General features: G+C 35.0%; 1 protein-coding gene across 8 annotated transcripts in view; it reads left to right on the forward strand.

Annotated features, from left to right (window-relative positions):
- Window positions 1-6,296, forward strand: part of LOC100882038 (salivary peroxidase/catechol oxidase) — a 38,336-nt gene extending 32,040 nt beyond the window's left edge. For 5 of the 8 annotated variants that reach the window (XM_012286141.2, XM_012286138.2, XM_076540334.1 and 2 more), the window contains exons 6-14: window positions 251-447; window positions 846-1,029; window positions 1,275-1,617; window positions 1,694-1,850; window positions 2,200-2,373; window positions 2,522-2,720; window positions 2,892-2,997; window positions 3,612-3,683; window positions 3,722-6,296. In XM_012286141.2, the coding sequence (XP_012141531.2) occupies window positions 251-447; window positions 846-1,029; window positions 1,275-1,617; window positions 1,694-1,850; window positions 2,200-2,373; window positions 2,522-2,720; window positions 2,892-2,997; window positions 3,612-3,683; window positions 3,722-3,764 (1,475 nt within the window). In that variant the 3' untranslated portion in view covers window positions 3,765-6,296. Of the gene's footprint in view, window positions 1-250; window positions 448-845; window positions 1,030-1,274; window positions 1,618-1,693; window positions 1,851-2,199; window positions 2,374-2,521; window positions 2,812-2,891; window positions 2,999-3,611 lie in introns of those variants that run through there. The other 3 variants (XM_012286137.2, XM_012286139.2, XM_076540336.1) reach the window with 2 other exon arrangements.
- Window positions 6,297-11,504: the final 5,208 nt, after the last annotated feature.

An 11,504-nucleotide genomic window follows, 5' to 3' on the forward strand; every position in this document is an offset into this window, starting at 1 on the left:
TCAAACCCTCAAACCCCTAAATCTTCAAATCCTCAAATCCTCAAACCCCTAAATCTTCAAATCCTCAAATCCCCAAACCCCCAAATCTCCAAATCCTCAAACCCTGAAACTCCCAACTCTCCAAATTCCCTAATCCTCAACTCTCCAAATCCCCAAATCCTCAAATCCTCAAATGGACAACCAAAACTTTACACAAAACCTTGTAAAGCAACCCTGAGTCAATGACTTATGTGTCTATTTCTGACCACAGTTTCATCAGGAAAACCGATATCCTGCTGCCAACCAGACGGAAGCGCCCTATCACCTCGTCACGTTCATCCCGATTGCTCTGAGATCACAGTGCCCGATCAGGACCCCGTCTACGGAGAACATTATGTTCGGTGCATGAATTACGTGCGATCGTTGCCTGTCCTCAAGTCGGACTGCACTTTCGGACCCACCGAACAGGTTAGTTCTGCCTTTCCATAATACACTGCTCACGTAAGGGAGTATGTCATAATATCCATAAATTTGCATGAAAACCAGGTTTTTCCATGTTTGGTCGCGAAGGTTGATTAATTATACGGAAAACAGATTATTCTGATGTGTCATATGACTACTGAGACCTTCGGTACATTCATTACTGTGAAGGCTAATGTTTGAACTTTAAGTTCGGTTTGAAGAAAAATGGAGGCAATGTTTAATTTATAAACTTGATTATTTATAAACTTAATTTTATATGTTAAAATTAATTATGTAGATGTATTATTTGAGTGAAATTTCATTTCAATAAGCGTGCAAAGATCATTCTTATTAGAGAGTAATTTAGGTTCATAAGTAACAAGGTTGGCGTTTTTAATTAACAGATGAACCAAGCTAGCCACTTCTTGGATGGTTCAGCGATTTATGGATCGAATTTGAAGAAGTCACGAGAACTTCGTACGTTCGAGGGTGGTCGCTTAAGAGTTCACAAGGACAACAGCCACGAGTACTTGCCAACAGGTGGTATGGAGTCCTCTATCTACTGTGCGGACGGCTGTTATAATTCCGGTAATTTTTATCAAAATATATATTCATCTGAATATTTGACTCTAGCTGAACACTTCATTCTAACTAAAAGATCAGTTTCTGCATTTGCCCTCATTTATATCACCATAGGTACCTTGTCTGAATCAGAACATAAAACTCAAACCACAGTCACATAATTCACCCTAAAAATATCTGGAAGTTTCGAAAGATAAAAATAGCGATAGAGAGTTGAGCAATTAATCAATTAATCTCTTGCTATATTACAGGTGATCATCGTGTGAATACCTATCCCCAGCTGGCTGTGATACACACCGTCTGGCATCGCGAACATAACAGAATCGCCAACAACCTTGCCGTGTTAAATCCACACTGGACAGACGAAACGTTATACCAAGAGGCCAGACGTATAGTAATTGCTGAAATTCAGCATATCACTTTCAAGGAATGGCTGCCCGTATTATTGGGCAAGAGATACACTCGAGCCATCGCGCTCAACGAGGGTAGTAACTATAGTCACCACTATAACTCTGCGGATGATCCGGCAGTAAGCAACGAAGTAGCGACGGCTGCTCTTAAATTTATGACCTCTTTGATGCAAGGAAAGATACGGTGAGTTTTAAATTTCATTGTTAAGATGAATTTAGGTACGGATGATCGGATCTCTAATTTGGTTTCTTTTTTGCAGTTTGACCGATAATGCACGTATGGTTAATCAGACTCTGTCGTTGGCGGAGTATTTCTTTAAGCCGAGTGTTATCGAGTCGGATGAAGTTTTTGATGGCTTACTTCGTGGGATGGCTACGCAGACCAGCCAGAAAATGGATGTCAGTGTAATTGCAGAGGTGAGTTGTCAAATTTTGAATTTTTGTAATTCTTAAATTTCTAACTTCCTAATTTCTCAAATAACTTACTCTCCAAATTTTCAACGCCTCAGTTCTTAAATTTCCAGCCTTCTAATGTGGGTATATCCACATTACCCAAATTAATTCCTCAGTATCCTAAGTTTCCAGATTACTAGATCTCCTATCTCTCCAAACTAAATCCCTACATCCTCCACTCCACAAATCCCCAAATACATCCACATCCGATTAGCTTTTATATCAGTCCACATCAAAAAGAATGAAAAACACTTAATCCCTGAAACTGAGGAAATGTCAAACTGCTGACTCAACGTGTCAATTAACGTTACAGATTACCAGCAAGCTATACGCAGGAGATCCAGACAGCCTAGGTTTAGATGGTATCAGTCTGGACATTCAGCGCGGACGTGATCACGGATTACCAGGCTACAATCAATATCGCAAATACTGTGGCCTTCAGCCTGCGAAGAACTTCGATGACTTCTTAGATCACATTCCATTGGAGGTAAATTGCTGCTATTTACAATTTTATTTGAAAGATGTAGCCAACTCTAGTTGACGAGTGATCCAAAGGAAGCTCCCAGAACACTGCCAGTTACATTTCGCATTAAAATTTGAAGATCATGAAACTATTCTGTTTATTTCGTTAACAGATGATAAAGAAGCTGCGCAATGTTTACGCACACCCCGACGACGTTGATCTTCTTATTGGTGGAATGGCTGAAAGACCAATGGAGGATGCACTCTTAGGACCCACATTCCACTGTTTGATCTTTGAGCAATTCGCAAGAACTCATCGTACCGACAGATACTTCTATGATTCCGTATATCAGCCACATCCTTTCACGCCTGGTAAGAATAGTTCAGTGATGAGTATTCATTATCAAGGTCACGTTGACCTCTAATATTGTCGATATGAACTATGAACCAGGGGTTAAGAATAGTACGATTAATATTTCTTGATGTCTTCATTTAATTAATGTTTATATCTTATTTTTCTAATGTTTATAATTTATGTTACAGTGCAATTAGCGGAGATACGCAATGCGACATTGGCGAGAATATTCTGTGATAACGGGAACAACGTCACCAAAATGCAACCAAATGTATTCATCAGACCACAATCAGGGTAAGCTGACATTTCTTGTAATATTAATTATTTTTTCTAATTTATTTTTAAGACCCATCCTAATTCTTCAAATTTGTAAAGTTTTCAAAGTGCCAATCCAATCCCTCAAACTCTCTAGATTTACAAAGTCACTCCACAATTACCCAAACTCCCAAAATTCCCTAAGTCCCACCCCAATCCCTCCAACTCTCAAGATTCCCAAAGTCCCAACCCAGTCCTTCAAATTCCCAAAATTCTCAAAGTCCCAACCCAGTCCCTCAAACTCCCAAAATTCCCAAAGTCCCACCCCAGTTCCTCCAACTCTCAAGATTCCCAAAGTCCCACCTCAATTCCCCAAATTTCCAAAATTCCCAAAGTCCCAACCCAGTCCCTCAAATTCCCAAAATTCCCAAAGTCCCAACCCAGTCCCTCAAACTCCCAAAATTCCCAAAGTCCATCCCCAATTCCCCAAATTTCCCAAAGTCCCAACCCAGTCCTTCAAATTCCCAAGATTCCCAAAGTCCCAACCCAATCCCCCAAACTCCCAAGATTCCCAAAGTCCCACCCCAGTTCCTCAAACTCCCAAAATTCCCAAAGTCACAATCCAAAAATTTTCAACCTTATTTCTGCTTCAGGAACAAGCTGAGGTCCTGCACCGACTTCGAAGCGATCCCCAGCGTAGACTTATTCGCCTGGGCGGAAAGGGCCAAGGCCTACCGTTGATACTCCCCTTTAATTGGCTGGTCACATTGTCGCATCGATTTGCCCGAGTCGCAGGACGGGCGTGACAGGGGGTACAGTAAGACGACAAAATATTAAAAATCTCAAGAACGTCGACGATCGACTCGAATCGAGCCGACTCCAAAGTATCGTCGACGTGATATTAGCAATAAACTGAAACGAAGAATCTGAAGGTTCGCGTATAAAGAACCGCGTGTAAGCATGGCACGGACGAAGGGTTTTAAACAAAGGGAGGGCAACACGTGCCCTACGCGACAAGAAACGAGCAAGGTGCAGCCGTAAACTAGTGACTAGTCGATTAATTCAGCACGCCACGGGGCTGTGCGATAAAGGAACAAAATGGCGGCCGGACACGGGACAAAATGGTGTATCGCGATGGCCGCGGAGTGACAATTTAAACCCCGTGAAAAGTCGTTTTAGATGTAGTTTAGGAATAGCGTGGAGAACTGTCTATTTACAATGTTGGCTAGGAGTTTGGAACCACTTGAAGTTTCATTTCTGTAATATTACTTTAAAAGGTAGCAACAATTATGTACAGCTTTTTATGTATATTCACAATAATTTATCTTTGCATTGTTCACAATAATTTGTCTTTTCGAACTTTTGTATTCATGTTACTCAGAATAATCTTTGATTGCTTCTTTGACATTGGTTCTAGAGATAACTTCTAACCTCTAACCTCAAGATTTTACCAATGATTTAGAACTTGTTTGAACCCTGTATTGTTATTGTGATTCTTTAAAAAAGGCCAAATGATTTTATTCAACTATTTTGAATCCTGTACTGTCTTATAATTCTCTAAAAATTTCCTTCGGCTACTGAAAAGTGTACATCATTTAGGTTTAAGAGTATTTAGAATTCAGAAAATATAAAAATAGAAGAATAACATTTCTATCTCTCTGCAGACTTAACCAAAAAGTTTCATTTCAACAGAGATTAACAAGTGATTTCAAACTTTTGGACAGTAAAGCATGTGAGAATGAGCGTACCAGAGAAATTTGATTCTAGATTACGCTAATCCTTTAATGTTACGCTTAGAATATGTTTTTGTTCAGAGCGTTCATAAGATCATGCTGCCTGGAGAAAATCCACGTATTGATTCATTTGTTTGTTTTTCTTTAATTATTCAGTGAGTTAAAGTGCAACTTCTTAACTTTTTATTTTATTTTTATTTTGAGTTCAAGCTCGTGGCAATGTGCGAGATGGACATTGATACTGCCACTAAAAAGAGATTTGAAGGAGTCAGATTGGATTTTTCTTTTTGAAAATATATGTTTAAGGCGCATGATATTTTGGATGCTCCGTGAAATGTACCTATGAAGCGTGTGAATGAGAATCCATGTTTAAATCATTAATCCATTAGGGTCTTTGTTTTTTTCACTTTGTGACATTGACAGCGATACAATCATGGAAAATATGCTCTTCTTCAGTAACTAGTGATTGTGCTAACGCATCAACATTGATCTTTGAAATCAACATTGATCTTAATTTGTTGATCACTTTGAATTTTTGGTTTAACAGATGACTTATGAAGCAGTGATGGACAAATTATAATATGCAAATACAAAATTTCTAAATTTCTACATATTTAAATTTCTAGACTTGGAAATTTAAAGACTGCAAAATTTGGAAATTTCAACTTTCTATTAATTTAAACTTGTTATTTCAAAATTTAGAAATATGAAATTTTTATGTTCCCAAATTTTTAAATTCTTACGTACCTAAATTCTTAAATTCTGAAACTCTTAAAGTCTTGAATACCTAAATTCTTAACCTCAAAAATTCAAAATCTGCATAAAAAGACAGAGAAGAATATGACCCGTATGGATTAACGAAATTAATTAAGAGAGAATTATATTGTAAAATTGTCTTGATTTCATCAAGCGAAGTACGCCATTATGAAAACGATTCGAAGCGATGCACGAAGAAATGCAACGAGAAAGAGTGAGTTCCGAGAAAGTAAAAATCAAAGAGGTCTGAAAGAGCAATAAATTTCGAAGAAATAATCGATATTGTAACAGAGATAAACTGCTGGATTAAAAAATTTTCTTCAACAATTTTGTAAATACTTTTCTATAAATTAAATTAAAAACAGCAATACAAATATTTTTTTAGACCATTAATACTCTAAAAAACATGACTGTGACAATTAGATTATAGGTTATTTTTATATCGTTCAATTATAGTAAAAAATTATTAAATGTGCAGGTCTCGAAATTGTTGAATATCGATTGTTAAACGATAAAACAGAATAACGGCTCTCAATTCTCAGCTGCCATTCGAAATTACAGAATGTCGAAACTCGCGTAAATTTAGAAATTATTTGTTGTTTCGTTTACACTCGAGATTAATTCAAACGAAATTCTGCTGTGCTCGCATTGTTTTGTATGACTGCACGAAACAACGTTTAGGAGTATATGGAGTATGACTGATTAGTTCTTAAGGGAGATATACTGTTGAGCGTTTTGTATGCGAATTAGGATTACTTGTACTTATGAAGGTCAACGAGCCCACGCGTTAAAACCAAATGACGGGCTCATATATCGGACTTAGAGAATAAAGAAGATAATACGAAGAAATTCATGTTTTTTATTTTTACTTACCTTTGACAGCACTCCATTTTATCCACGTATAGGGTGTCTGGTAATTAGTGTAGGTCCAATGGAGGGTAGTTGATGTGATTTTGGATAAGATTTCACTTTGCAAACATGGGTTTGAAACTTCACTTTTAAATTATTAACAAAAAAACACGGACCACACGCGCACAGCCGCCATAGTCGGCGCTGTCGTTCCCGCGACTGCGCGCGCAGCCATTAGGCGCGAAACTGTCGCTCCCGCGTCTGCGCGCGCAGCCAACAGCTTTAAAGCTGTCGCTCCCGCGTCTGCGCGCGCATCATTCTCGCGCTCTGATTGGTCCGCGATTTTCCTTAATAATTCGAAAACGCAGCTTCAAATAAAATTTTTGTAAAGGGAAATTTTATTCAGAGTCACGTTAGCTACCTCCCATTTCAGGGTCGTACACTAATTAGATAACTTATATACTTATTCAATAGTAGTAGATACAGATTCTTATTATTAATATACAATGTCAATATATAATATAATGTTAATATATGCTATAATGTTAATATACAATATAATGTTTATATATAATATAATGTTAATATATAATATAATGTTTATATACAATATAATGTTTATACATAATTTAATGTTAACAAATGCTTACACAATTTCAAAATTACATAAAATTCGTCCACAACAATTACTAAAATTTATACTGCACAGTTTTCACGTCACTGCAGGAAAGAAAGTAAAATTTTTCTCGCAAAAAGATACAGTTTAAAACAGCATACGTTTAATTGATCAGAGGTTAAAAAGTGCGTAAAATTTCTTTGGAAGAAATACCTGGAAGTGCGTTTCGTTTCATTGGTAAAAAGTCGAACTCTTAAGGAATCGACGATTGAGTACCAACTGACAGTTACAGGTGAGAGAAAGTTTGAAGAAAAGAAGCGTAATGATACGACCTCGAGCAATCGATGGATGATAGACATACTGACGAATGTACTGATCCATCAAAATATCGCTGGGAAGATTACCGTTTATTATACTCCAGGAAATTTAGGTCGGGAAAATTAGTGGCGAAGAAAGTACATCTTTTGGGTATTTAAGGAGAGAGGATTTTTGGCAGTGATATTACAGTTATGGGTTTTCATCTTCGTTAAAGAATTTTTGTCGATTGATCAAAGGACGTAGGGTTATTTTAAGCTGGTTAATAAAATAGAATTAGTGTAAACAATTTCAGCCTGTGCAATTTGCATTAATATTTAAATAAATATTCTAAAATTTGTTTAAGAATGAAATTAAAAGAGCTGAAGGATTACCTTATCAATTTTTTAAAATTACATATTGTAAAATGAAACTTTTATTGAAACCTTCATTCCACTGTACATTGTAAAATCCATTAACATGTTATACATATGTGTAATATAATATGAGTGTAAAATGATACGTATTGTGAGAATATAATATGAGAATATTATTAATGCAAGCAATATATATGACTATTAAAGTTATATCCTTAATATCAGTTTTCAAAAATAAAATTATGAATGCACAGTGAATTTTTATGATCACGGAAATAAACTAATTTATTCTGAATTAGTAAACAGTATAAATGGTTAATAATTCGAGGTGTATGTGATGTTATATGAAACAGTAAACGTTCTTCTCTGCCTATTTCCGTTTATTTTCACCAGAAGGAAACAAGTTCTAATTGTAAAATCTTGCATATTTACAGCTGCAAATTTGCAGCACAGAAAGTAGCAACTTAATAAATATCTGATTTTCGTGTTGCGTATCGAGCACGAGATCTAAACACCAAATCACATCTACATATAATCTACATGATACTCGAAAAAAGACCATAAAAACCTGAAACTTCCCATCGTTAAATAGATTAAAATTAACAAATAAAAGTAAAAGTCAAAGTAAAAGTGAATAAATAAACAAACGAAAGTCGCAGTGAATAAATAAACAGAAGTCAAAGCAAAAAAAAAGTAAAGTTTGTTAAAAAAAATCTCTTAAGCATTAAATTTGTTAATTTATTAAACAAAGCTGTTAATACGTAGGTTTGTAATGATTCATGAGTTGATTCAATTACGTAAGACAATTATATAAATCAATTAAAGCTTGAAAACAAAAACAGAAAGGAATCAAAGGATCCTTGAGAGAGGCTGCGTTGAAAGGAAACGGTAAATAGAGAAACTGATTGAGAATGACGCATAATAGTGCGGAACTAAACGTGACACGCACAAACATCTCATTAAAAGAAGAAATCGCGGTGATGTATTTTGTTCTGGATGGAAATGTTGCTTATTGCTCTTGGAACGAAGCTGTGCTACGCTGAAAACATGTTGATTCACTTTTATCAGAAAATTTATTGCGCTGGAAGATGTAGAGGATAAAGAAAACTGTGACCTTGAATATGAAGATTTGGGAAATATTGGAATTTGGGGAATTTTAAGATTTGGGGAAAATTGGTATTTGGGAATTTTAGGGTTCGGGAAACTTTACAATTTGGGGAAATTTGAGATTAAGGATCTTTGGAATTTGGGGAATTTGGAGATTTGGAAATGTTGGGATTAGGGGAATTTTGGAATTTAGGGAATTATGGGAGTTGGGACATTTTAGGATTTGGGGAAATTTGAGATTTCGAAGCTTTGGAATTTGGGGAAATTTAGTATTTGGGACTTGTGGACTTTGAAGAATTTTAGGATATGGGAAGATTTGAGAATTGGGAACTTTGGAATTTGGGGAATTTTGAGATTTGGAAATGTTGGGATTAGGGAAATTTTGGAATTTAGGGAATTATGGGAGTTGGGACATTTTAGGATTTGGGGAAATTTGGAAATATTGGGACTAGGAGAATTTTAGAATTTAGGGAATTTTACGACTTGGGAAATTTTGAGATTTGGGAATTTTGTGATTTGGGAATTCTGGAAGTTGGGGAATTCTAGGAATTTGGAAATGATGGAACTAGGGGAATTTCGAAATTTGGGGAAATTTGAGATTTCGAAGCGTTGGAATTTGTGGAAATTTGAGATTTTGAAGCGTTGGAACTTGGGGAAATTTAGTATTTCGAACTTTTGGGAGTTGGCGAATTGTGAGAATTGGGATTTTCAGAGTTGGGGAATTTTGGAATTTGGAAATATTGGGACTAGGGGAATTGTCGAATTTAGGGAATTTTCGAACTTGGGAAATTTTGAGATTTTGGAATTATGGGAGGTGGGGAATTTTGGGATTTGGAAATTTTGAGATTTGGGAATTATGGAAGTTGGGAAATTTTGGGATTTGGAAATTTTGAGACTTGGAAACTATGGAATTTGGGGAATTTTGGGAATTTGGAAATAATGGAACTAGGGGAACTTCGGTATTTGGGAAAATTTGAGATTTCTAAGCTTTGCAATTTAAGGAAATTTAGTATTTGGACATTTTGGGAGTTGGGGAATTTTGGAATTTGAAGAATTTGAGGAATTTGGGGAATTTTGAGATTTGGTACCTTTTGAATTTGACAAAGTTTGAGTTCGTAAATTTTGGAATTCATGATTTATTGTAATTTGCATGATATTCAGAACTATTAATTTTTATATGATCTTCAATTATTATTCCATCGAATTAGATGAGATATGAATTTGATGCACGCATGCTAGAATTTATAGCATTCAATTCGGGTCATGATCGCCGTACCTTTACAGGCCAGAATTTCGTAAACGTCTAGTTGACATTTAACTTCTGTTCTCAAGTGGAAGTACCATATCCCAGTTAACTTTTACTCCGTAGAATGTAGAAACTGCATCGACAAACTCTGCTGTTAATTAACTACCAACTGTACTAATCCATCTTATCGCAATTTACATTATATAAACATTAAATTGAACCAAAAGCCTAAAACAGCTCCTATAAAATAAAATAAAAGCTACAACTTTTCAATTTTAATTTAAAAATATAACAGTTACGATTAGGTTAGGTTAGGTTCAAGTAGACCTCATCTTCAAGACCTTACAATGTATATTTCAAAATTTACGTAATCTTTCAAAAAATTACATAAAATTAAACATCGATGGAAGATTAACAAAGTTAATGAAACTCAGAAACTGTCATAATGTGCAATATTTTAGTTCATGAATTCCGATCGCTTCGCGAATAAAAGAAAACATCAGATGCCCACCTGAATTACCTGGATAATATCCTAACTTGTTGTTTCAAGGGTTTTTCATATTACTCCACACTCAAGAGACTGAAATGTTAAAACAAAAAGACGCCTGGAAAAATATTTCTCTACAGTTCATTTACGAATACAGTCACATGGAAGATATACGAAGAGTGGTCTTCGATAAAAACAATTTTATCACATTTTTTTATTTTGAGCGATAAATGTGTAAGAGAGTATCTATTAATGGAAATGTATTGTTTAGTAACGAGTTCAAATAGAAACTTTTATGTATGAAAAGAATGTTAAAGGAACGCTTCTCATTGGGAGCCATCTTGGTGTTCTGAAGTTGTACCTCAAAATGGCGGCTGTTCTTTTATAATGAAAAATTTCTGTTTCCATCAAGCATAATAATTTTACTAGTTTTACTATTTTATTATTTTTGCTATTTTACTATTTTTATTTTATTATTTATTATTTTACTATTATTCTATATTTTCATACAAATTATTCGTGAAATTTTATTATATTTTTTTACGAGCTACATTCTTTTCTGCAAGATGTATTTTGCAGATCACAGATTAGACTGTCTCCTTCAAAATTCATTCACTCGTAGATGAGATCAGATTACTATTCAAAATGTACGATTTCTATTTTTAGTTACGGTGAAAGTAAAATGGTTGCCAGGGGGATGAGTTACAACATTTTTCTTGCAAATTCTACATCTTTAATTCTCAAGTGACCTGACAGTGAATGAGAAGTGAACGAAGACTCTCAAGGGTCAAGAGTAAGCACAAATTACTTCTAATATGACTTGTGAGACCTCCAGTGGAGGATTGATACGTTATATTTATCAAATATTAAAAAATACTTTTATATGCATTCGTTATGAAGTTTAAAAAAATTTTTGAAGTAAAATTGCAAAATGTAACTTTGTGGAACTCTTAAGTACAGTCTGAAAAGTATCTCTAAAAAATACTTTGTTACTTCAAATTAAAATTTTTACTTGATTTTTTAATTTCTTCTTTTAAAATAGTAATGAGTAATATTTGAACATCTACTATCTCACCTAACC

This window comes from Megachile rotundata, chromosome 15, assembly GCF_050947335.1.
Source record: "Megachile rotundata isolate GNS110a chromosome 15, iyMegRotu1, whole genome shotgun sequence".
Classification (NCBI taxonomy): Eukaryota; Metazoa; Arthropoda; class Insecta; order Hymenoptera; family Megachilidae; genus Megachile; species Megachile rotundata.